At 44.2% G+C, this 26,284-nt stretch overlaps 1 protein-coding gene across 2 annotated transcripts in view; it reads right to left on the minus strand.

Annotated features, from left to right (window-relative positions):
* WDFY4 (WDFY family member 4) overlaps positions 1 to 26,284 on the minus strand; it is a 218,664-nt gene that overhangs the window by 151,127 nt on the left and 41,253 nt on the right. Inside the window, exons 11-17 of one of the 2 annotated variants that reach the window (XM_083505395.1) lie at positions 25,971 to 26,161; positions 18,834 to 19,435; positions 11,816 to 11,909; positions 6,794 to 7,008; positions 5,540 to 5,655; positions 3,943 to 4,150; positions 2,216 to 2,292 (exon numbers count right to left, since the gene is read on the minus strand). In XM_083505395.1, the coding sequence (XP_083361521.1) occupies positions 2,216 to 2,292; positions 3,943 to 4,150; positions 5,540 to 5,655; positions 6,794 to 7,008; positions 11,816 to 11,909; positions 18,834 to 19,435; positions 25,971 to 26,161 (1,503 nt within the window). Of the gene's footprint in view, positions 1 to 2,215; positions 2,293 to 3,942; positions 4,151 to 5,539; positions 5,656 to 6,793; positions 7,009 to 11,815; positions 11,910 to 18,833; positions 19,436 to 23,823; positions 23,862 to 25,970; positions 26,162 to 26,284 lie in introns of those variants that run through there. The other variant, XM_083505396.1, reaches the window with a different exon arrangement.

The following is a 26,284-nucleotide window of genomic DNA, read 5'->3' on the forward strand; positions in this document are numbered from 1 at the left end:
GAGGCGGGGACTCAGACGGGTCTTCGTCGTTCTGACCTAGAAGAAGTAGGGCTGCACATTGCAGTTTGGAAATGGAACCTGTAATCCAATAAAGACTCTTTGAAACTGAACGCTGGCTGACTTGGTCCTATGTGAGCTGGGACTGGGTGGCAGCCCTGACAGCACCCTTCCCAGAGTCTTGCTGGTTCAAGCCTCTATGTGTATTCTTTTTAATCAGAGTTCAATCCTTCCTTTACTTTGAGAACGCCTCACCTAAGTGTGCCAGTGTCGGTTGGAATTGGTCGCTGTGATGTTCGGGCTGAAGAAAGCTTTTGAAGCTCCCAAACGAACAACCAGGAGGGAGAGAACATGCCAGTTGGGCATGTGTCTCTCCCAGGGTCCTACTCAAGTGTAGGCTGAGCTCCTGACAAGCACAACCTCACTTTCCACACAGAAGAAGTAGAGAACCTGAATGGAGGGCACTGAACAGGTTTATTATCTTAGCTGGGGGAGGAGTGTGTGACTTTTGGTTATTAGCCGTGACCCCCGCTAATTGATTTACGAACCTCGATTAGCGATATATGGCTGCCCGGTCCGGCGCGCTTCCCTCAGCTGCGCCACTCAGTCACGGCTCAGCAGAGTTTCACACAGCGGTGTAGAACTGTCACCAGCTTGATTCAGCTTCCAGACAAATACACAGAGTCCAGTTCGTCTATTTACAGCATTTATTCCGACATTCCCCCCAGGGATTTCCTGGGCTCCTCTCCGCCATTACAGGCTACGTCTTTTCCCCACGGAACACTGAGTGGGACTGGCAATCTTTTGCCCAAACTCCTCCCAGCCATATATCGCAGCCATATATGGCAGCCATATATCCAGCCATATATGGCAGCCATATATCGCTAATCGAGGTTCGTAAATCAATTAGCGGGGGTCACGGCTAATAACCAAAAGTCACAGAGTGCTCCCTAAAATATCAACCTGTGAAGCATGCCTTCCCATCCCTGTCCCTGTGGGATGACTTCAATGTCTACCCGACCTCCCCTGAATTATTTGAATTAATGTACGGTCAGAATGCAAGTTGGTAAGTAGGGGCTTTATGCTTCAACACCTGTAAAGTGTAGGGGATGGGTCAGTGGCAGAGCACAAGGTGCCAGCTTCCACCCCTGGCATCTTGAGGAAGGGCTGGGAAGCATGTCTGCCTGCAACCCTGGAGAGCCATCTAGTCAGTGTCAACAATACTGAACTGAATGGTCTGGCAGCTCCTTTATACTTCCAATTGAAGGAGACTATAAAGGGACCCAGGTGGCGCTGTGGTCTAAACCACAGAGCTTAGGGCTTGCTGATCAGAAGGTCGGTGGTTCGAATCCCCACGACGGGGTGAGCTCCCGTTGCTCAGTCCCTGCTCCTTCCAACCTAGCAGTTCGAAAGCACGTCAAAGTGCAAGTAGATAAATAGGTACCGCTCTGGCGGGAAGGTAAAACAGCATTTCCGTGCGCTGCTCTGGTTCGCCAGAAGTGGCTTAGTCATGCTGGCCACATGACCTGGAAGCTGCCTGCGGACAAACACCGGCTACCTCGGCCTGTAGAGCAAGATGAGCGCCACAACCCCAGAGTCGTCTGCGACTGGACCTAACAGTCAGGGGTACCTTAACCTTTACCTATCCAGGTGATAAAAAGGTACAGATAAAGGACCCCTGGGCATTTAAGTCCAGTCAAAGGCAACTATAGGGGTTGCGGCGCACATCTCGCTTTCAGGCTGAGGGAGCTGGTGTTTGTCCACAGACAGCTTCCTGGGTCATGTGGCCAGCAGGACTGAACAGCCTCTGGCGCAACAGGACACCGTGATGTAAGCCAGAGTGCATGGAAATGCCGTTTACCTCCCCGCCGCAGCGGTACCTATCTATCTACTTGCACTGGCGTGCTTTCAAACTGCTAGGTTGGCAGGAGCTGGGACCGAGCAACAGGAGCTCACCCCGTTGTGGGGATTTGAACTGCTGACCTTCTCATCAGCAAGCCCAAGAGGATCAGTGCTTTAGACCCCAGCGCCACCTGCTTCCCTGTGCTGGCCGATAGCTGGCCAGGGAAAAGAAGGTTCTGCTCTTCCTTTGCTTCCTGCTCCTCCCCAGTCAGCTCCCTCCCCACATTCAAATGGTTGAAGGGTGTAGATCATGTGGGTAGTTTTAAGTCCTTCTCACAGTTTGCACCAGACTTTATGTTCACCTGGAAATATTTACCTTTCCCAGTTCCTCCCAAGATGGAGGATTCAGCGTTGGGGCCCAGAACAGTAGACAATGCCGGAAGAAACAGACAACTGGAAAAGCACAGAAAGACAAGACAATATTGGTATCTCAATATATCGATAGCAATCAAAAGACTACTTGAATATGTCTCTCGCAGTCAGCTTTGGGCCTGGTCTAGACTCTCCCCTACCTAAACCTTATCATTACTCATTCATTCATTTATTTTACTTTCAATATTTTATATGCCACCTTGCAGTGCAAAGCCCTCCCAAGACCACTCAAGTTAACGTTTAAACTATACAACGCATTGAAACAATCTCCTTATAAATACAAAAGCACTTAACAGCCGGCACAGCAGTTAAAATAAAACAAATGAAAAGAAACAGCAATGGTTTAAATATCCAGCACAGCACCTCCATTAAAAGCAGACTGAAACAAAAATATTTTGAGGCTCGTGTAATGTTAATGAAGATGGAATTTAAACCTATATCCAACAGGAAGGAGTTCCACGGATACAGGGCCAAGGCTGAATAGGCTCCATCTCTTACTGCCCAGTAACGATATTTTCTGATGGATTTGACCATTCGTGAAAAGAAACTGCTCTCTAGAATGGGGGAAAGGTGAGGAAAACATGGGGACGAGGTTTTCATGCTTACCTCCTGGGCTACCTGCTTACTGAAAATCATTGGGAAGACCTCAAAGCATAGGCAACCACTATCAGCAATAGTGGTAGCACCACCACCATCACGTGTCTACAAATTAGCCTCCTTTCTGCTCTTCGGGATGAAAAATTCCAGGCAAACTCAAAAGGCTGCCTAATCCTACATCAACAGAAGGTGGGATCAAAGATGCTGGTCTTGGTTCAGGGGGTACACGCACTGGATGGGTTCTCAAGTACATATGCAGGCCCTGGGTGTGAAAGGATTTCCCCATTCATCTCAATGGCAGGGGCACTCTCACGGCCATCTCCCATCACAAGCTTCAAAGCTATAAATCAGGGGTAGGCAACCTAAGGCCCAGGGGCTGGATGCGGCCCCATCGCCTTCTAAATCCAGCCCACGGATAGTCCGGGAATCAGCGTGTTTTTACATGAGTAGAATGTGTGCTTTTATTTAAAATGCATCTCTGGGTTATTTGTGGGGCATAGGAATTTGTTCATTCCCCCCCCCCCAAAATATAGTCCAGCCCTCCATAAGGTCTGAGGGACAGTAGACCGGCCCACGGCTGAAAAAGGTTGCTGACCCCTGCTATAAATCATCACAGGGTAGAATCGAGAAACCCTTAGCATGGAATTGCCGTGCATTTGACCCATGACCTGTTTTGTTCTCATAAATAGGCAATTTGTCTGCAAGCTGGCAAAGTGACAGGAATACGAAAGAAGAAGAGAAGAAGAGTTTGGATTTGATATCCCGCTTTATCACTACCCTAAGGAGTCTCAAAGCGGCTAACAATCTCCTTTTCCCTTCCTCCCCCACAACAAACACTCTGTGAGGTGAGCGAGGCTGAGAGACTTCAGAGAAGTGTGACTAACCCAAGGTCACCCAGCAGCTGCATGTGGAAGAGCAGGGAATCCAACCCAGTTCACCAGATTATGTGTCCAATATGAAATGTGACACCACAATGAAACTGTGTGCCATTCTTGCAAATGGAATGCAAAATATATGGGGCCAAAGGCAGAGGGTGTTAGTGCCAAGCTAGAGAAGCACAAGCAAATGTGGTACCCGTATCCTTCCAGGGACATGTCAAATTCCACAAATGAAGGTGCCAGGCAGGCATGATGGGAATCCAGGCTGCGTGGCGTCGTCATGGAGACCAGGCTCATGGCTGCCTGGAGAGCTACGGCAGAGCTGTTGGATACCCAGGATGCGTCTGAGCCCAGGGAAGCACAATGAAGATCTGCGGAACTTTTCGCTGTAGTGACTACGGAACCTATAACGGCAAACGCATAGTGTCATGCACTCTGTTATGGATCTTGGGTTCTGCCTTCAAGGGAGAACTTCTGGGAGGTGCAACTGGAGGAAGAAGAAGTGTAGGTATAGGAACACAGCAAAGCATTCCACAACTGGGAGTTAGGAGTGTGATCTGAGGGCTGATCTGTACAACCAGTGCTATTTTTCTAGAAAAAGAGGTGCCATGAACTTCTCCCTTGTTCTCCTAGAAGGTAAAAAGGGGTTGAGGCACTCATCTCGCTTTCAGGCCGAGGGAGCCAGCGTTTGTCCACAGACAGCTTTCCGAGTCATGTGGCCAGCATGACTAAAGCACTTCTGGTGCAACAGAACACTGTGACAAGTGCCAGAGCACACAAAAATGCTGTTTACTTTCTCGCCACAGTGGTACCTATTTATCTATTTGCACTGGCATGCTTTCACACTGCGAGGTTGGCAGGAGCTGGAACAGAGCAACGGGAGCTCACCGGCAAACCCAAGAGGCTTGGTGGTTTAGACCACAGCACCACCCGCTCCCTATGGCAAAACAGTTGATTTTCAATCTAGTTTGCTTGAGAATAAAAGACAGTGATGTTATCTAATACAGGTGTGGCTACACATCGGCTACTTGCTATTGCAGTTTTGAAAGCGGCACATTCCTATTTTCATCGGAAAAATGTTGGAGGGTATGATATAGGCTCTGTTACATTAGACAGGGCATAAGAAAGTTATAAAAGCCCTGAAGGATCAGATCAAAAGCAAATCTATTCCAGCAATGTGAAGCCTGTTAGAATTCCTGCTCCATGATTGCAGTCATGGGATTTTTGTCTATCACATGACGGTGTATGTTTTGACTCCACAGAGTGGGAAGTGACGGAGACAGGATGTTTGTGTTACTGTGTTCAGTGAAGTGGGACTGTTGTCCTTTGTTCTTTCTCTCTTTGCTGTCTGATGCTGGAGAGAGAGGGAGCCATGTTGCAGTGCTCCGTGTGTGTTTATATGTAAATAAAGTAGATTAGCCAAAATGCTGAGTTGCTGAGATCTGTCATGCATGATGCACAAACTCTGCGGATCCCTAAGTGTGCCAATGTCTTTTGGCATTGGTCGCTGTGATGTTTGGGCAGAAGAAAGCTTTTGAAGCTCCTGAATGATTGACCAGGAAGGAGGGAACATGCCAGTCGGGCATGTGTCTCTACCAGGGTCCTACTCGAGAGTAGGCTGAGCTCCTGACAAAGCCTACCCTTTCTTCAGGGCAGCTACGCCTATGAACTGTTGCCATCATCCATGGAAAAACCACAATTACTGCCAAAGAACTTTCAGGAAGCCAGATAGCTCCCACCCAAGAATGCCAGTCAGGAGCTTTGCAGAACTTCTGCTCCTGGCCAGGCCTCACCTTCATTCCAAGATGCATGACACGAGCCACTTCTGTCACAGAGAGAAGTTGAGGATGGACTTACACCAGACCCTGGTGCTACAGGTAGCCATGTTGTCCTGAGGCAAAGGAACTGTCTGAAAAAGGCAAGTCAAAGAAAGTAAGATTTTGCTCACATGGCCAAGCAAAGGCGACAGGAACCTTTGTGTGAGGCAGCCTAACCCAGTAAAAAAATAGCAGCTGCCAACATCTGCCTGCTTCCACTCTTCGGGAGGGAGCCCAGTCCTTACTGGAAGAAAGGAGAGGCAGTCAGGTGGGGATGATAGCTGCTGCTCTTCTGCAGTGACAGATGGTCAGAGGCCAAAAAACAGTTATCAACACACACCAATTCACTTGTACGCCATGCTTCCATTTCACTAAATAAATTAATTTAAATACTGTATAGCTTAGTCTTCAGCCTATCAATTTTAGTGAGAAATGAATTCAGTTTGGCTAACCCTTATCTGAAATCTAAGCATGCTACTAAGTAAGGCACGCGCCAGTAATATATATATATACATTTTAGCTGTGTATATACTTGGAAGCTTCATTTTATATCTATAATACAGATAAGTATGCTTATCCATTGGGACCGATCCTAAACTGGTAGCCAAAGCCAACAGTGCTGGAAAAATTAAGCATGTTTCAGATTATTATAACAGGCTTCTTTAGTTTTTGTTCTGTTGGTTTTTGTACTTTAAAGTGCAAATATTGATTTGTTTCATAAATGCAGATTAATCAAATACAGCATGAAAGTACGCCAAATAACTTGCATTAGCACAAATTGAGAAATGCTATCTTCGGGAAGGGACACCATTCTGAACGCGGTTGTCAACTTCTGAGCTTCCAACAACAGATTTTTCTTAATATGCAGACCATGGGTAGGCAAACTAAGGCCCGGGGGCCGGATCTGGCCCAATCACCTTCTCAAACCGGCCCGGGAATCAGCGTGTTTTTACATGAGTAGAATGGGTCCTTATATTTAAAATGCATCTCTGGGTTGTTTGTGGGGCCTAGGAATTTGTTCATTATTTTTTTCAAAATATAGTCCGGCCCCCCACAAGGTCTGAGGGACAGTAGACCTGCCCCCTGCTGAAAATGTTTGCTGACCCCTGATGCGGACAAAGCATCTACTAAGCATCTTAGCTACAAAGAGGGTTCAGTCCCCCTTTGCTTCAAGAGGAGATGACCACAAGTCCCTAATGTTCCAGAACCAGAATGCCTGAAAGGAAGTACCTTAAGACATTGGGCTCAATTGACTGGGACGCAAGTTTCTCAAAGAGTCTGATTAGAGGCGGATGCAAAGGGTTGTTGTCATTGTGTAGCACCTCTAAGCAGGAGGTAACAAGAGCGTTCAGCAGGCCAGCTCCACAGGCCACCTGGCGATTCTTCTCCATCTTCATCAAGGACTGGATGTGATTGGCCACAGCGTATTGGATTTCCCATGATAGCTGAAACGACAGAGGGGAGGGAACAGAAAGAAAGAATATGAGGGGCTTGCCATGGCTGCTGCCAGGTTAAAGGTAAAGGGACCCCTGACCAGCCGTGACTGACTCTGGGGTTGCGGCGCTCATCTCGCTTTATTAGCCGAGGGAGCCGGCGTACAGCTTCCGGGTCATGTGGCCAGCATGACTAAGCTGCTTCTGGCAAACCAGATCAGCACACGGAAACGCCGTTACCTTCCCACTGGAGTGGTACCTATTTATCTACTTGCACTTGATGTGCTTTCGAACTGCTAGGTTGGCAAGAGCAGGGACCGAGCAACGGGAGCTCACCCCATCGCGGGGATTCGAACCGCCGACCTTCTGATCGGCAAGTCCTAGGCTCTGTGGTTTAACCCACAGCGCCACCAGCGTCCCCTGCTGCCAGGTTACTAATAGCTAAAAACTGGAAAGGGGACATTGTCCCCTCAATAGAGGATTGGTTAAACAAATTGTGTGAATTTACAGAGCTGGCCAAAATGACAGCAGCCATTAGACTTCCATCGAATCAGAAACTCAAGAAGGAATGGGACTGTTTGGAAGAATATATGATGAAACTTCATTCCAAAATAAATTTATCGATAGGCATTGGTAAAGCTAAGAAAAAAATTATTGTAAGATTGTTCTTGGGGTTAAGGTAACTAATATATATAACACAGTGGTAAGTTTAAAAATATATCAAAAGATGTTGAGCTGTAGTGGAGGGAAGTCACAATAATAGAAATAAGGAAACTATTTATTTATTTATACACATGTTTAGTAATGAAATAGATATGAAATGGAATGTACTGCTGAAAATGGGAATCTACAAATGTAATATTCGATACTCTATATTTTGTATAGTTTATATTTTATATTTTATTATATAGTAACTAAATAAACACTCAATAAAAATTAAAAAAAGAAGATGAGGGGCTTGCTAATTTCTCCAAAGGAAGCCTGCACTCTCATGGGATATACATAAACTAGAGATGAATCAGAATCATAAAAAAGGGCAGCATTTGTCGGATTCTCCAAATCTGAGAGCCGGACTTTAATGTAGAAACCTCACCCTGGAATTCAGCATCCAGCTTCGGAATAAAAATTCGAAATTTGCTTGTAGTGATGGACAGGATTAATGAATGGGGTTCATATAAAGTTATTAGATTCTGTTTCAAGGCAGCTGTCAAATACCGATTATAGTTCCCTGCCTGCTGTCAGATAGTATCAGACGTTCACTGCCATAAGTCAGGTTTCATCAAAAGCTAGCTGCTATTCCATGCCAGCTATCATATTATAGTCCTACTGGGAACTGAACACAAATGTCTGATATTGAATATATGGTTAATGTTAACACTTATTTTCACCATCAGAATTCGCAGAAGAGAATTTTCAGAAGTTTTGTCTCAAATTTGTTCTAGCTCCGGCAGAGAACCATGAGGACTATAAGGATAATGCATGGAGAGGGATTGTGGCCTGGAAAAAGTCCTGGGGGCCACAGAGAGAAACCTGAATGGCCATAATTGGCCCTCTAATCTCCCTATAGCCTATGCAGGGACACGGGTGGCAGGTGAGCTGTGGTCTAAACCACTGAGCCTCTTGGGCTTGCTGATCGGAAGGTAAGCAGTTCGAATCCCTGCGACAAGGTGAGCTCCCATTGCTCTATCCCAGCTCCTGCCAACCTAGCAGTTCGAAAGCATGCCAGTGCAAGTAGATAAATGGGTACCACTGTGGCAGGAAAGTAAATGGCGTTTCTGTGCACTCTGGCACTCGTCACAGTGTCCTGTTGTGCCAGAAGTGGTTTAGTCATGCTGGCCACATGCCCCAGAAAAGCTGTCTGTGGACAAACGCTGGCTTCCTCAGCCTGAAAGCAGAGATGAGTGTTGCACCCCATAGTTGATTTCAACTAGACTTAACCATCCAGGGGTCTTTGACCTTCCCCCCCTTTTTTTTAACCTTTATAGGCTATGCACATCTACTTGCTTCAAGTTACAGCCCACTAAACTTCCCCCTGGGAAGCAAATCTAGCTGGGTCACAAAACATGAAGAAAGAGAGCTATCAAACTGCATGGTATCGTGGTAAATTAATCAGAATTCATTGTTATAGCTAGCTGAATACATATTATAGCTACATAAACTTGAGAGAAAAGTGGCAAAATTTATGGTAAGTCTCCTTGTATTAACTGTGCAAAGAACAAATTCCGTGTGACTTTGCAGAAATGATTTGCCTTGCTATGCATTTTTGGCGAGCAGGGTATGTTTCAATTGTCGTTTCGTACTCTTGGGATTTTGTAAATATTGCCAAAAATCCAAAAAAGAAAAGAAAATGGTTGGGGCATAGTGGGATTTTAAATAATATAATAATGACCTTCATTGTTTAGTCATTTAGTCATATTCAGCTCTTCATGACCCCCTGGACCAGAGCACGCCAGGCACTCCTGTCTTCCACTGCCTCCCGCAGTTTGGTCAAACTCATGTTAGTAGCTCCGAGAACACTGTCCAACCATCTCATCCTCTGTCGTCCCCTTCTCCTTCTGCCCTCCATCTTTCCCAACATCAGGGTCTTTTCCAGGGAGTCTTCTCTTCTCATGAGGTGGCCAAAGTATTGGAGCCTCAGCTTCACGATCTGTCCTTCCAGTGAGCACTCAGGGCTGATTTCCTTAAGAATGGAGAGGTTTGATCTTCTTGCAGTCCATGGGACTCTCAAGAGTCTCCTCCAGCACCATAATTCAAAAGCATCCATTCTTTGGCGAACAGCCTTCTTTATGGTCCAGCTCTCACTTCCATACATCACTACTTTGAAAACCATAGTATGACCATAATGAGCTATTATTGCTATATCTTTGGCCTCTTCCCAGTCCTGAGTAGAGCCAATGGTACCATGCTGCAGCAGAAGTCAACAATATATGTCTTCTTATCGCCAGCCTAACAATTCTTCTGTTTGGGTCTATACAGCTAGGGTGGCACTAGGCCACAAGTACATAGCCGATGAGCTGGGTTTGGATGGGTTAATGACTAGTTCAGGCCAGTCCTAAAGAAACACACTGAAATTGCTCAAAGCCCAAATGGACTCCTCTCCATCTCTAAGAGTTTTTTCACAAGAACTCTTAAGGGACCGTGTTCTCCAATTCTCCAAGAACCGAGAGAGCATCTTAATCTAGATATTTTAAAGTAGCTTCTAATGCTTTTTGTGCTTTAAATATTGCACTTCCTAATAATTATTTCAGTGGGAAAAAAGCAAGGTCAAGAAAAGAAAAGAAAACCTATGTTGATCTTGGCTAAGTAAACAAGTAATCTCCCAAATAAATTCAATATGGCCATAATGGAGTACAAGGAATTGATTGTTCTCATTATGACAGCAGTCCTGCCAATAACAAGATTGCCTTGTTTTGAATAAAATGTGCTGTTTTCAGGGATGCTCATTCCAGTAAAAAGGGGGTTTTAGTGAAAAAAAATTAATGGTGGCAGGAAACTAGTCTCTGTTTCCCCAGCTTATAGATTGATTTTCCTACAAATCACTCCCACAATTCGTCAGGGATACAGGAGGTGCAATTAGAAATCAGCAGACGAGCTCACAACTTTGCATGAGGGTGAAGTCTAAGGGCAACAGTGTCATTCAGAAACATGCCATATACTTTTAAGTAGTTTTCATCTCCTCCTTTCCAGTGCAATTCACAACTTTATAGCCTTGGGAACTGTACCTGTGTTTCTCTACATTGCAGATCCTATGAACGTATTGCTCTCGTTTATTCCCATTTTTTATTCCCATTGCATTCAGATTCATACATTTGAAAGCATTTGGGGATTATTAAGCATGATATAAATATTCTAAATTAATAATGTTTGCTTTTGAACTTGTGCTTTCAGTTTGGAATGCTTAAGGAATTTGACCTGTGTGAATTCTGGGATGAAATCATCAGATCTCAGATACGGAGAGAATAATAGGTTAGTAAGGACTCAGTTACCCATAATGCCCTAAAATTTCACACTTCCCAAATGCCCTAAAATTCTGCACAGATTCAGGGGGACATAAGGAGATATGGTATAAAGAGGGAGAAAAAAAGTAGAGACAGTACTGGGCTGGGCAACACCCTGATAGAAATACAAATTGCCCCCTCCCTTGTCAGCAGATGGATCATTTGATGGGTAAAGAGATCATTTGATGGGTAAACCTTTCTAGAATAAAGGTTCCCTTTACCCTTTCTGGGATGCGGGTGGCACTGTGGGTTAAACCACAGAGCCTAGGACTTGCCGATCAGAAGGTCGGCGGTTCGAATCCCCACGAAGAGGTGAGCTCCCGTTGCTTGGTCCCAGCTCCTGCCAACCTAGCAGTTCGAAAGCATGTCAAAGTGCAAGTAGATAAATAGGTACCACTCCGTCGGGAAGGTAAACGGCATTTCTATGCGCTGCTCTGGTTCGCCAGAAGTGGCTTAGTCATGTTGGCCACATGACCCGGAAGCTGTACACCGGCTCCCTCGGCCAATAAAGCGAGATGAGCGCCGCAACCCCAGAGTCGGTCACGACTGGACCTAATGGTCAGGGGTCCCTTTACCTTTACCCTTTCTGGAAGTTGGCCTTCAATGGATGCCTCCCCATCTTTCAGAGCTGAGTACTAGGGCAAAGAAAGGCTGCAGCAATTCCATTTGTTTTCCCAAAGTGGGGCTTTTAGGCCCCACTCGAAAGAGGCTGGAAGGAATCCTTTAATGTGAAAGCAATGCAACATTTGCTTTTGATCCTATGGGGCCTTGTAATCTAAGGAACCAACGAGCCAACAAACGACTACGAAGGCAGGACTTACTTCTGGGTAGGCCTCATTGTAGAGCTTGCAAATCAGTTTCACCATGACACAAAGAGCCCCAGGACACACAATTTCCCCGTCCTCAGCATCTAACCTGAAGAGAAAAGACATGGAGAGAGTTAACGTAACTCTAAAGGCATGGGCAGATAGACATCAGTGTGTAATAAAAGACAACAGTTTAGAACATAAGGATATCCTTGCTGGGTCAAATAGGAGTCCACCTACTCCAGCATTTTTCTATAGCCAGTCTAGAAGTTCACAAGCAGAGCAGGAACATGACCATAATACAGTGGTACCTCAGGTTACATACGCTTCAGGTTACAGACTCCGCTAACCCAGAAATAGTACCTCGGGTTAAGAACTTTGCTTCAGGATGAGAAAAGAAATCGTGCTCCAGCAGCGCGGCAGCAGCAGGAGGCCCCATTAGCTAAAGTGGTGCTTCAGGTTAAGAACAGTTTCAGGTTAAGAATGGACCTCCGGAACGAATTAAGTACTTAACCCGAGGTACCACTGTACACTGCTTCATATTCCCTGGTACTAAGACATATGTAAGATCCATTTAGCTACTATAGTTTTCAGTTTGCTGGACAGCTCAGTTTTTTATACTGCAATCAGAAATACACAATGATCCTACCTATGCTTACCAAACATGCATGGAATTGAACTGCTAGTCAATTCCAAATTTGCACTTAATCCGAATTTTGCAATGCAGTTCTCCAATAAACCAACGTTTAGAAAAATGCATATAATAGATTAAAATGTGCATAAAAATGAATATACCACTGAAAACAACATACAAACATGTGTTATATCAGCAGAAACTGCTTGTGAAAATTGCCTACCAAAATGTGCTTATTGGGAGAAAGTTGCACAAAAATACCGAAGAATTTCCACGAGGATTGTTTTTTTAAAGAAAGTTTACAAAACGCTGTAGAAATGTGAAGAACCCAATTTAAGTTGGCAGGAAAATGAGAAACTGGGAGGACCTAAGTTGACAGATCCTTCCACAATCTAAACAGTGGAATCGGTCCGCTTCCATTCTGTGACAATATGTTCACCCATAAATTCATTTTGCTCCATTTCCACATTAATCTGCAATGTTTTGATCCACATACATGCACACCACATTTAAATAAGTATCTAAATATGTATTTATAAATGTGTTTTTCTCTCAAAATATGTGTTTTTATATTCCCTCAAAATATGAGCAGAGAAATGGACAATTTGGAAACTACAAAAACCTATGGATGATTAAGTGACAATCAACACATTAGTCCGTGAGATGTGGATCCAAAATCACACAGATCAAATTCCTCAAGCATCTATAATCCACAATCACATCTCTTAGGATCAAATATAACCTGGACAAAACATACTGGACACACACTAACTAATTTGGTAGATTTCTAGCTTAAATGGCAAATGCCCAACCCTTACAGGCGGCCATAAAATGCACTAGGTGGCAGAAGAAATCAAAAACATCTCACAGGTTCACAATTAAAAAAACACGCACAAACCAACCACCTGAGACAGAAGGAAAGGCGGGGGAAGGCCGAACTAGCATCGGGAGAGAAGCAAAAAGTAAAAGCTATACATCAGTGCAGGAACAGGAAATAAGTCAAATAGGAAATTAAGAAATTAATGCACGAGAGAAAGGTTGTACTGACAATATAATTTCTTATAGTGGGATAAACAGATGAGAACTGGACCATAAAGAAGGCTGATCGCCGAAGAATGGATGCTTTTGAATTATGGTGCTGGAGGAGACTCTTGGACTGCAAGAAGATCAAACCTCTCCATTCTGAAGGAAATCAGCCCTGAGTGCTCACTGGAAGGACAGATCCTGAAGCTGAGGCTCCAATACTTTGGCCACCTCATGAGAAGAGAAGACTCCCTGGAAAAGACCCTGATGTTGGGAAAGATGGAGGGCACAAGGAGAAGGGGACTGCTGTCCAGTCAAAGCAAAATGCCACACATTCCCAAGCTACATCAACCTTTCTTCACGATGTTCAGGCTGGTTCAAAAAATGGCGGCCGGGAAACCAAGCTCTCAAATTCTCCTAAACAGTCCTGTGGCTGACACAGGATAGGGAGAGGAAAGAGCGTTCATTCTGCCCCTCTACAAATGCTTGAGAGTTTGCACTTGTCAATTAACAAATCATTTTTTAAAAGCAAGCAGTCCCCAATTTTTGGAAACGCATGGATGGTGGCAAAATGCCAACCAGAATGGGCATCTGTTTCAAAGATGCTCCATGACAAATGATGACAGGACTGTGCTTTACAAAGGTCAAGCCCTGAATACTGAATACTAGTAATTAAACTGTTCGTAAACGCTTTTTCACTGTGTGAACATCAGTTTACAAAGCAGCTACTAGAACACACATACTGCCCTCCAGTGCCACAGGAATCTTACTTCACTCTCAGCCAGCTGCTTCCTCACAGATTGCCCTGCAACAAAAATTAAGATTGCCGTTTCTAAATATTATTAAAGTTAATTGCTGTTTGCTTGAACTTGGCAGGTCACAACTGGCACTTTCATAACTGTCACCAGTGTCACCCAACTGCCTAATGACCACACCAGAGATAAATACAAGCCTCACATTTTTAATGTGTGAACCTGGGGGGGGGGGACACATTCTACTATGCTATAAGGGATGTCCCTGCTCCTGCCAACCTAGCAGTTCGAAAGCACCTCAAAGTGCAAGTAGATAAATAGGTACCGCTCTGGTGGGAAGGTAAACGGCGTTTCCATGCGCTGCTCTGGTTCGCCAGAAGTGGCTTAGTCATGCTGGCCACATGACCCGGAAGCTGTACGCCAGCTCCCTCGGCCAATAAAACAAGATAAAGTGCCACAACCTCAGAGTCATCCGCGACCTAATGGTCAGGGGTTCCTTTACCTTTGACTATGCTAGAACTTATTCCCAAATTCTCATCGCTCAGGAGGTTGGTTGGGAGGAATGATATCACTGAAAACCAGGGCTTTTTCTTTCTTCAGCTGGAACTCACAGGAACTTGGTTCCGGCACCTCTTGGGGGTGCTCCATTGCCACCGTAAGAGTACAAGGGAAACGTTCGTGGTGACTTCCAGCACCTCTTTTTTCTAGAAAAACACCACTGCCGCAAACATGCCCAAATTTTGTTTTCTTGTTCAGATTCCGCCTGGCTTGCAGCCCCACTGGGCTCCAGCACATTCTGCAGCAGAAAGAGAACATCGCCTGCACCCACGAATGCCAACTCTTTCCCGACAGCCTCATTCCTCATATGCTTCTCATAAAACAAACACTTTGGTCGTGGTAGAGGTCTGCCTTAGCAGAAAATGATGGCCCATCCATGGGCACAAAGCCCTCTTACAGACCTTTCCCCATCGAAAGAAGCCTGAGTGTGGGTGATAAGGTAACTCATTATTACTTTTATATGTTGTTCTCAAAGAGAACAACAACTACCAGACTTTTAGAAGACATCTGAAGGCAGCCCTGTTTAGGGAAGCTTTTAATGTTTGATGTATCATAGTATTTTAATATTCTTTTGGAAGCCGCCCAGAGTGGCTGGGGAAACCCAGCCAGATGGGCGGGGTATAAATAATAAATTGTTGTTGTTGTTGTTGTTGTTGTTGTTGTTGTTGTTGTTATATATTTTTATGGCCTGCCTTTTTCACTAACAATGATTCAAGATGGCTGGCTTACAGATAAAATAGGAACAGATAAAAACACCGGGTGGGTGGGGAGTATTTCTCTCGTGAAAGTACTGTAAATAGGTTTTGTATGTTGCGTAACATACAAAAGTCCACCCTACTGGATCCACCGTGTGGTTGACACAACAAATAAGGTGAGGCAGATCATGTGGTTATTTCTCACTGGATTGTTGCCATTCTTCCCAGAAAGGCAACATGTGGGAAGGAAAGACCCACATGACTTTCCATGTGGTTGTTTCAAGCACACAAACGCCCAATTAACATGGGATGCAGCTCCCATGGCAACGCACAAAATTATGAACAGGACCAAGTTCTGGCCGTCCCCAGTTCTGTGGTAAAGCTACAAATTTCAGGGGTAAGAAACTTTTCTGGATGTGCCCATACTAAAGCAATAAGTTAAAAATAACTGATAAATCAATTAAATAGGAGCCAATGAAGATACATTTTCCATTGGCGAGGCTGCAAGTTGAGGTCCCATAAAATTATGCTAGAATTTCTCGATTAGTTCACAACTTCCTGGTGCAGCAACAGACTCTTCAAATGCCTCTGTTTCCCAGGGATATCCCTGATTTAGAGATTTAAGTTTCTGATTTGATCCCAGAATGTCCCTATTTTCATCGGAGAAATGTCAGAGGTTATGGTAGGATGCCCATATTTTCTTTGGAGTTATCCAACCCCCTTATGGTCTTAAGTTATTGGCTACTTTTAAAATGAGGCTGCATTTTAAATTGCACTTTAACTTGTATTTTAAATTGGGTTTTCCCCCCTATTATGTTTTTACTGTGATTTTATTGGTGTTAGACACCCTGAGCCTGGGGAGGGCAGGGTATAAATTATTGTTATTGTTATTGTTATTGTTATTGTTATTGTTATTGTTATTGTTATTGTTATTGTTATTGTTATTGTTATTGTTATTGTTATTGTTATTGTTACTATTCTCCCATTTTGGACATGTAGAGATTGCCGCACAGGACTGTTCCAGGGCTCATTCGGGTTTACATAATTTTGCTTATGCACACTGTCAGGGAACTGACATCGGAGCGAGAGGTGAAGGGGAGGCTCCCAGATGATGCTGGCGAAGGACCCAGCAGCGGGGGGAGAAACAGCTCAGTAGAGGGGGAAGCCAATCAGCGCAACACCGGGGATAAAGGGGGGCAGATGGGAGAATCGGAGAGAGGGCTCCAGGACTCTTCACTGGACATCAGCGAGGAGAGCCCAGGTCCTCCGCTACCCACACCTTCCCTGCGCAGAAGACTCCCGCGCAGTGAGAGGAGGAGGAGACTGGGTGTCAAACAACTTTTATGTTGGAAGAGGTTCAAGAAACGCCCACTGACGGATTCTGCCAGTGACTGAGACAGTCACGATGAGAAGGGGCTGTGCAGTCAGAAAGGTTTAACAAGGCAAATTAACCGAGAAAGGCACCAGCTTACGAATGAGTAACTCATACCCATTACACACACAATAGTCAGGAACATAACCCCAGCCTAAGGTGAGATCTACCTGCAACGATCTGGGTAGGCCTGTGGCCTGACTCTGTTTAAGGCAGGTTTCCATATGGACGGCTCATTCTTGATTCCTCGCTGCTCTTTGGCGTGAGACCTCTGAAGAAACGGCTTCTTTGAGGAGGAAGTGGGAATACTGAGGAGTCGAAGGAGGAAGCCATAGCAGGATGTTTGGCAACTGCACATAATAATGGGAACCTCACAAAAAAGAAGTATTGGCGGCATTTGAAACTACGGAGATCTGAAGGGGAGGCTGTCAGTTACAAGCATCATGTCATCGTGGCCCTCCAGCACACTGTCATGCTATTGTAGGTTCGCATCCAGCCGCACAACATAATTGTATATGCTGCATAATTCTGCAGAAGAGTATACAGTGGTACCTCGGGTTACATACGCTTCAGGTTACAGACTCCGCTAACCCAGAAATAGTACCTCGGCTTAAGAACTTTGTTTCAGGATGAGAACAGAAATCGCGCAGCGGCGGCAGGCTCCATTAGCTAAAGTGGTACCTCAGGTTAAGAACAGTTTCAGGTTAAGAATGGACCTCCAGAACAAATTAAGCACATAACCAGAGGTACCAGTGTACTGTGCTTTGGGTTGCATCCACAACAGACCTCCTCTTGTGTAACAGGACTTCCACATGTACCTCCAAAATCTGCTCCAGAGGGTTGGTGGACACTTTGGAACAGATGTTGGGGGCACGCTGAGAGAGGAACACATTATACTGGGCATACCATTCTCAAAACATCTATGAACAACATACAGTGGTACCTCGGGTTACAGACGCTTCAGGTTACAGACTCCGCTAACCCAGAAATAGTACCTCGGGTTAAGAACTTTGCTTCAGGATGAGAACAGAAATTGCACAGTTGCGGTGCGGCGTCAGCAGGAGACCCCATTAGCTAAAGTGGTACCCAGGTTAAGAACAGTTTCAGGTTAAGAACGGACCTCCAGAACGAATTAAGTTCTTAACCCCAGGTACCACTGTACTATGTTATATGGCCCTCAGAATTTTCCTTGTTAAAAAAAGAACAACTTTTTTTGCAAGGCCATTCTCTATATTTCCACAACGCTAGCAAAATATACAGCAGCTGTATAAAAAATAGGCTGCCAAGCTGCAATCTTCTGCGCATGTCTGATTTTAAAGCACAAAATAGGCCCGTGGGCATAAATGCTGAACGTTCCTTCAGCCCATCACTTCATACCAAGAAAGATCCCACTTCCAATTGCTGTCCTCCTAGCTGGGCTCTAAACCAAGTTAGAGGCAGTTTTGTTCCTGTCATGTTATACGGCGTTTGAGCTTTTATCCTGTGTCAACATGTACAGAAGCAAGCTGCCAGTTAATTACTGCACATGGAGATGGACAACTCGGTCGCTGTCAGTTTCCCTCAGATTCTTACTTTTCCAATCTTAAATTTAGTTTGCCACAGTCCTCGTGAAAATCCACCAGCACTTCCATTCACAGTTCTCCTGACATGCAAGGTTTTTGTATGCAATTTCTCACAATATACACATTTTTCAAGCAATTTCCCCTATTATATTTTGTGTTCTTTTTCCACAAACATACACATTTTTATGCACACTTTTCCCTTTAAAAAAACAAACAAACACCTTTTAGTACACATTATTTGCCTGAAGAGCTTTGTTATGAAACCCAGAGTAGTACAAACCATGAAGGATCCATGTATTTCAATTCACATATTGTTTGATGGAAGCTGGATAAAATGTCTCCCCCTTCACTTACCGTATGAAAAGAATGCTGTAAAAATATAATAACAGAAGCATCTTTAGACATTTTTTTAGTACTTATAGTAGTCAAAAACTTACCTGTCTTTGAATTCTGGCTGTAGGTCTACAGTTGCTCTATTTTCACCTGAATGCTCAAAGTTGTCTTCAGTTTCTTCTGGTTTATTTTCTTTTACATCTTGAGGGACTTGATCTACACCTAGTTTCATGCCCACCAAGTAGCTCTTGAGTTCGAAGGGGTTCCTCTTGGCCATGTTGTCAAGGAAACTGAGTATAATTATACAGCTTTTAAGCCAGGTAGGAAAGGACGCGGGTGAGGAAACAGCTCCATTTGAAAATTCAGCGAACGACCGTGTTGCGTGGAGCTGTACCGGAATCTGTCCCCACTTCTGTCCTGAGAAGCAGCCTAGCAAGCCAAGGTCCTCCGCCATCTTGTCAAAGAGCCCCTTCTTTTGGAAAAAATCACGGTTGACAGCGTCCGAATAGATAGCAGCCGCTATTGCTTGGAGAATATGCAGTACAAGCTCCATTATGTGGCTAGGACCAAACGGGGCCCACAAGCTTGAGGGCGGATCCTGCAACGCGCCTTCCATGTCAGCCAGCAGAGAGAGCAGCCCATTAAAACCGCTGCTGGTTCTGAAGGCTGAACGGCCCTTGGGATTGTCCAGTGTCCTCAGGAGAGACTTTGGAATTGGAGAGTGAGAAAGGAAGAAAGTACTTAGTCATCACTTCATTTGCTCTGTAAACTTTAAATATTGAATATCAAAATACTTTATTGTCACTTGTACAACTTGTATGCAGTGAGATTACACAAGCACCCCCCACTCAACTCTTTTAGTCTTAATTCCCCTCATTTACTGACGCACACCCACCAAACCCGAAAGTCAGTTGCCCTGTTGTTATCTTTTCATTCAGCAGCCTAACAGCCCATGGATAGAAGCTGTTTTTTACCCTGTTGGCGCGACTAATGATGCTTCTATATCTTCTGCCTGAGGGCAGGAGATCAAGAAAGTGCCGGCCAGGGTGTGAATCATCCCTGATAATTTTCCTCACTCTCCTGAGGCAACTTTCTTCTGCTATTTCATCCAGCGGATTCACGGGACAGCCCATAATATCTTGTGTGGTATTCACCACCCTCTGTAGGCACTTCCTATCAGATGATGTCAAACCAGCGTACCACACCGTGATGCAGTATGAAAGGACACTTTCTATTGTGGACCGGTAGAAGGAGATCATCAAATGTTGATTGACATTGTTCTTCTGCAATACTCTGAGGAGATGGAGTCTCTGTTGGGCTTTCGTAACCACCTGGTTGTATTTATTTTCCAAGTAAGGTCTTCACTGAGATAAACTCCTAGGAATTTAAAGGAGTGATTTGGGCCTAGGACTCAGTGCGGTAGGTTGTAAACCTTCGGGGTGTACCCAAATGCAAATGGGGCTCCCCTGGCAGAAATGACTGGCAGAATCCGAGATCAGGGAGAAGAGGTGGTGGAAGAAGACTGGAAGAAATTTAAAGACTACTTGCAGAAATACTGTAAAATTAATGAATGTTGAAGGGATGTTGGATTGAAAATAAGCAGTATTGGTAAAAAGATTAACAAGAATATGTAAATACGGATTGACAATGGTTGAAAATATATAGTTATAATAGGTTAAGATATTGAGTAAAGATAAATGATAGAGGGTAAGGATTTGCTGAATTAACCATGTGAACTGGAATACAAAAGGGGGGTGTGAGGAGGTCAGGAAACAAGTAAATGAAATATAAGATATGAAAATATTGATTTCTTTTTAACTTTTTTTTACTTTTTATGTATTTTGTCTTTGTATTTTTGTATCTCTTTTTCTTTTATTATTGTTATTCTTTTTTATTTCTTATTTTTAATTTTGTAACCTTTTATTGTCTGTAAAATTTCAATAAATATCATTTTTTTAAAAAAAACAAATGCAAATGGGGCGCCCTCGACTGAATGATCCTCCATTTAAAAAACAACAACATGCCATCCAACATTTCTCCAATGAAAATAGGGACGTCCTGTTCCATAATAATAGTAATTTTATTATTTGTACCCCACCCATCTGACTGGGTTGCCCCAGCCACTCTGGGCAGCTTCCAACATATATGAAAATATATTAAAACATTAAACTTTAAAAAAAAATAATTCCCACTACAGGGCTGCCTTCAGATGTCTTCTAAAGGTTGTAAAGTTACTTATGTCCTTGGCTTGTGGGTCGCATAATTCCATACCCTCTAACGTTTCTCTGGTGAAAATAGGAACATCCTAAGGAAAAGCGGGAAATTCCGGGATCAAATCAGAAACCGGGAGGGCTTCAGTAAATCCAGGACTGCCCCTGGAGCCCTTGCCTTCTTCCACCTGGCCTGGGGTGGGGCTTGACAGGCTTCACGAGGACTGCGGCGGCTGCTTAGCACCGAGGGCTCCTCTTTTAAATTGTTTTTAATTTTTATCTCTGTTTTTTTAAATGAGACCATCTTGGCTGTGAGCCCTGGAAGACCTGCACCCTGCCTTAGTGGCCCTTTCCCATCTGGCCTGGGAGAGTGGAGTGCTGACTGACTCCAGCTACGAAAACGGAGACTGCTGAACAGATTATTGAGCTGGAGTATTCCCGGTATTTACAGGGGGTTGTGAGAGCTGTTGCCATTATTGATATTATTGTTGTATCTTTAGTTTTAGATCTTTTGATTTATGTGAAAGTTGTTTCCATTAGGTTGTGTACTTTTTATGCATTTTATTTATTGTTTATGTCTTCTGTTATGTTTGTAATTATGTAAATCTTGTCATGCTGTAAGTCGCCTTTGAGCATAGTTTCAACTATGGAAAGGTGGCATACAAATAAATGATGATGACTGAAAATAGGGACACTTGGAGGATCTGCAACAAACCTCAACACATAGCAAGACAGAATGCCACAGAGAGCGGTTTTAGCCTTGGCTTTGTGGAATTTGCTCTGTGGAAGGTGTGTTTCTGTGTGTTGGACTCCCACCCTACAATCTGAACTGGCATATCCCAGACAGAGGTTTGCCAGCTCTGTAAGAAGTAAACCTTTGTGACAATGGCTTTACGATGTCAACCTGCACGAAAGAAATACCTGGCCCATCATGTCTCTGGTTGAGGCAATAGATATTTCAGAGGTAGGGCTTAGAAACTCAAACTGTCCAGAATAAGGCGCTTGTAACAAAGCTTGTATCTCTATCAAGAAAAAGAAATGAGATTTGCCTGGCATGACTTGTTTTTGAGAAACCCATGCTGGGTCTTAGTAATGACAGCAGAGGCAGCCAGTTCCGCGCAACGTTGTGGGGAGCTCGTTGTGTGCGCATGACGTCACATGTGTGACACACACGTGTGATGTCCCACACCTTGGGAGCAGGCCGCAAGGCCCAGGGAAGCCGGGTGGGGTCCATGTCTGCTGTGGGGAGGCCTGGAGACCATCCCCACCTCCTTTTTTGGGGGGTGCTGTCCTCAGCCCCATAGAGTTGGTGCCTATTATTCAGAGCATCCTTTTTTAAGTGCTCACAGACCAAGCACATGAGGTGAAACATTCCCATCACAACATACAAATTCTCTTTCTCTCTCCCTCTTAACCCATCAAATGGGTGAGAAGGGGGCTTGCCAGAAACACAGGAGGAGGACTTTATTACTGTCATTCAGTTTTGCATGCTAATGTATCATACTAGGCTCCTGAACAGAGCATAAATCTAATCAGTTGGACTTCAAAGTATCAGGATAGCTCTGACACATATCTAGAAAGGTCAGGAGTAACTCCATTTCTTCTCGCTCTAACTCTGTTATAGTTTAATTGTCTGTCCTTCTGGCTTGAATCTATAAAAGGTTTGCCTGCAGTGGAACCCCCTAACTCATTTACAGCTAACAGAATTTATTTTCACATTGCATTATTCGTTATTCCTCATAATTGCCTACCTCATGCCACTCTGGAATACTGTAGAGCTAATCACATTTGAGCTTGGGGTTTAACAGCTAAATATATATTAGCAAATCAATCTGAATTTGTGCATAATGTAATCACTGTCCCAAGGGCTGTATATAACAAATTCATTTTCTTACATTATGTATTAACACAGTTATAATTTGTCAGAATTAGGCACCAACGCTGCATTGCTTCTCACTGGATCAGGTAATGCAACAAACTCAGTCTTAAAAAGATTGTTGGATCAACTGTGGTAAGTTTATTCTCTTCAGTGGATGGAAGGCATCTTTGAGTGGGTTGCAGTACTCTTTCATTCTAGAAGGTAGGGTTATAGTAAGCAATGTTTGTCTAAACCTTTCTGGGGGCAGGAGACTGTGGGATGTGAAACCCAAGAGCAGTCAAGTACAACATTCCTAGAGTGTACATGTTTACACATAGGGAGGGATGTTTGTCCAGCCAGCAGGTAAACTTCCTGTTTCCTTCTGGGCTGGGACAGACTTCCTCTACATGTGACTAGAGGTGGGTGTGGCCTCACCTGTGCAGGTAATGATAAAAGCACAGGGCAGGGCAGCCATCTTCCTTCTCTTCCTTCTCTCTTTCACCACATGCATCAAAGAAGCAACATCTGCTGAGTGAAAGATGCACTCTTGGCTTCCAGCCAAGAGAGGACAAAGGGATTGTCTTCTTATAAGATAGATTCCAAATGTCTATTACTTCATTAAGCCTAAGTCTGCCTTCTGGGATCTGATTGTGAACAGAATGTGAGTAAACTCTTTTTATACTTTTGTAAAAGACTGTGTCATCGCTTCTATTTCATGAGGGAATAAGGGGAAATTACCAGAATAATTATTATAGAGGCTTTAGCGAGCCTGAGCAAATGCAGCCGCTGCAAACTTAAAATAAAGGGGAATGTATTACTCTGCTGAAATTGGAGAACTTGTTAACACAAGTTGGATAAGGATATAATCAGACAATATATCCTCTCCTGCATCCCTGAACATTCCCACAGAGACCACCCCAGTTGTGGGGTGGGATGAAGAAAATTAGAACACAAGCCCTGTTTTAAAGAATCTGAACAGCTCCTAGAAACTTGAAATAACTGCAAAACTATGGAGTCAGAACTGACTTGTCTACATAGCTGATATAGTGTTCCCATCTGGCCTGAAATCCTTCTCACAGATGTGCTGGCAATGATGAATAGGGCCTGCTATGAAGTAGCAATATGCTGATGACACACAGCTCTGTTTCTCCTTTACATCTGCAGGTGTGGCAGCGGATGTTCTGAATCGGTAATGGACTGGATGAGAGCCAATGAACTGAAGCTCAATCCAGATAAGATGGGAGGCACTGTTAGTGGGTGGCTCCCATGACCAGATGGACGGGAGGTTGCCTGATCTTGCTTCTGGCAAACCAGAGCAGCGTACAGAAACGCTGTTTACCTTCCTGCCGGAGCAGTACCTATCTATCTACTTGCACTTTGATGTGCTTTCGAACTGCTAGGTTGGCAGGAGTAGGAACTGAGCAACGGGAGCTCACCCCATCACGGGGATTGAAACCGCCGACCTTCTGATTGGCAAGCCCTGGGCTCTGTGGTTTAGACCACAGCGCCACCCGCGTCCCCTCTTGATGGGGTAGTTACAATATATAGAGCACAACAGGCTGAATGGCAATGTTTGTAACAAATTTCTTTACTGGCTACCGTATTTTTTGCTCTATAAGACGCACCAGACCACAAGATGCACTTAGTTTTTGGAGGAGGAAAACAAGAAAAAAAATATTCTGAATCTCAGAAGCCAGAACAGCAAGAGGGATCGCTGCGCAGTGAAAGCAGCAATCCCTCTTGCTGTTCTGGCTTCTGGGATAGCTGCGCAGCCTGCATTCACTCCATAAGACGCACACACATTTCCCCTTAATTTTTAGGAGGGAAAAAGTGAGTCTTATAGAGCAAAAAATACGGTACTTCCTAACATGTGAATCAAGTCCAGGATGTACACCATACACAATCCTTAAGGTATATAACCTATTTAATTAAATCCAATGAAGATAGTCATACCTCGGGTTACAGACGCTTCAGATAGCATTTTTTCAGGTTGTGGACCGCCGAAACCCGGAAGTACCGGAACGGGTTATTTCCGGGTTTCGGCAGTCGCGCATGCGCAGAAGCGCGGAGTCGCAACCCGCACATGCACAGACACACCACTGCGGGTTGTGAACGTGGATCCCGCACAGATCACGTTCACAACACGAGTGTCCACTGTATATTTATTCCTTCTTAATACATTCTTGTGTTTACACAGTCCTCGAATGATTAAGGAAAGGTCACCGGAATGTCATGGACAATACAGCTGATGAGGCTGGCTAGTATAGGTAGGAGACACAGGCACATTGGCCCAGGCAGAGACACAGGCGGGCCGGCCCAGGCAGCTGGGTAGGCGGAACAAGGTTTCCAGTATTTCCTTGTTTCGCCCCAAAGGGCTTCCTCAGCTGTTAATAGTTCTATATAATACAAATATAGACACTTGATAACACTATGATCAATATCTTCCGTGACATTCTGGGAGCCTTTCCTTAATCATTTGAAGACTGTGTAACATAATAATGTATTATGAAGGAAGAAATATACAGTGGTACCTTGAGTTAAGTACTTAATTCGTTCCAGAGGTCTGTTCTTAACCTGAAACTGTTCTTAACCTGAAGCACCACTTTAGCTAATGAGGCCTCCCACTGCCGCCGCGCCGCCGGAGCACAATTTCTGTTTTCATCCTGAAGCAAAGTTCTTAACCTGAAGCACTATTTCTGGGTTAGCGGAGTCTGTAACCTGAAGCGTAGGTTAGCGGAGTCTGTAACCTGAAGCATATGTAACCTGAAGCTTATGTAACCCGAGGTACCACTGTATCTGCGTTGGATTTAATTAAATAGGTTATATACCTTAAGGATTGTATATGGTGTACATGATTCGCATGTTAGGAAGTAACCAGTAAAGAAATTTGTTACAAACATTACCATTCAGCCTGTTGCGCTTCTATACAGAGCCGTCTTTCCCATAGGGCTTAGTGGTTCGTTGCGCCAGGGCACAGGCCTCTCAGGGGCACCCCAGTGAAGGGCGGTATACAAAATCAATCAATCAATCAATCAATCAATAATATAGAATTTCCTTAGCATTCAGTGCAGGAGGGGAAAACAAAAGTAGAAAGGATCAAGCCCAGCCATCACGTATTTCTACATAAAGAGGGAGGGGAACTAAATAAACAAGGAGCATTTCGTATTTATCACCTTAAGTAGATCCAGCTTGAAGTTTAGTTCCCCTTGGGTAGAAGAGCACAAGGCCCCAACAATGATACTCATGTACTCCTCAGGGTTGATAACTGACAGATGCTCCAAGATAGTCAGGGTATCATTTCGGTACAATTCATCGTCTATAAAAATCTTGATATATGGCACCATCCCGTAGTCTCTGAGAACCACTAAAGCAGTAAGTAAACATAGTTAACTGATCCATGACCACACCACATCTTGGATTGCTGCATACCGACATAATTTTGAAGATATATTAGTTTTAGTACTTATCCTATTGCATAAATTATCCA

This window comes from Podarcis liolepis (assembly GCF_965112155.1).
Source record: "Podarcis liolepis genome assembly, chromosome: 5".
Lineage (NCBI taxonomy): Eukaryota > Metazoa > Chordata > Lepidosauria > Squamata > Lacertidae > Podarcis > Podarcis liolepis.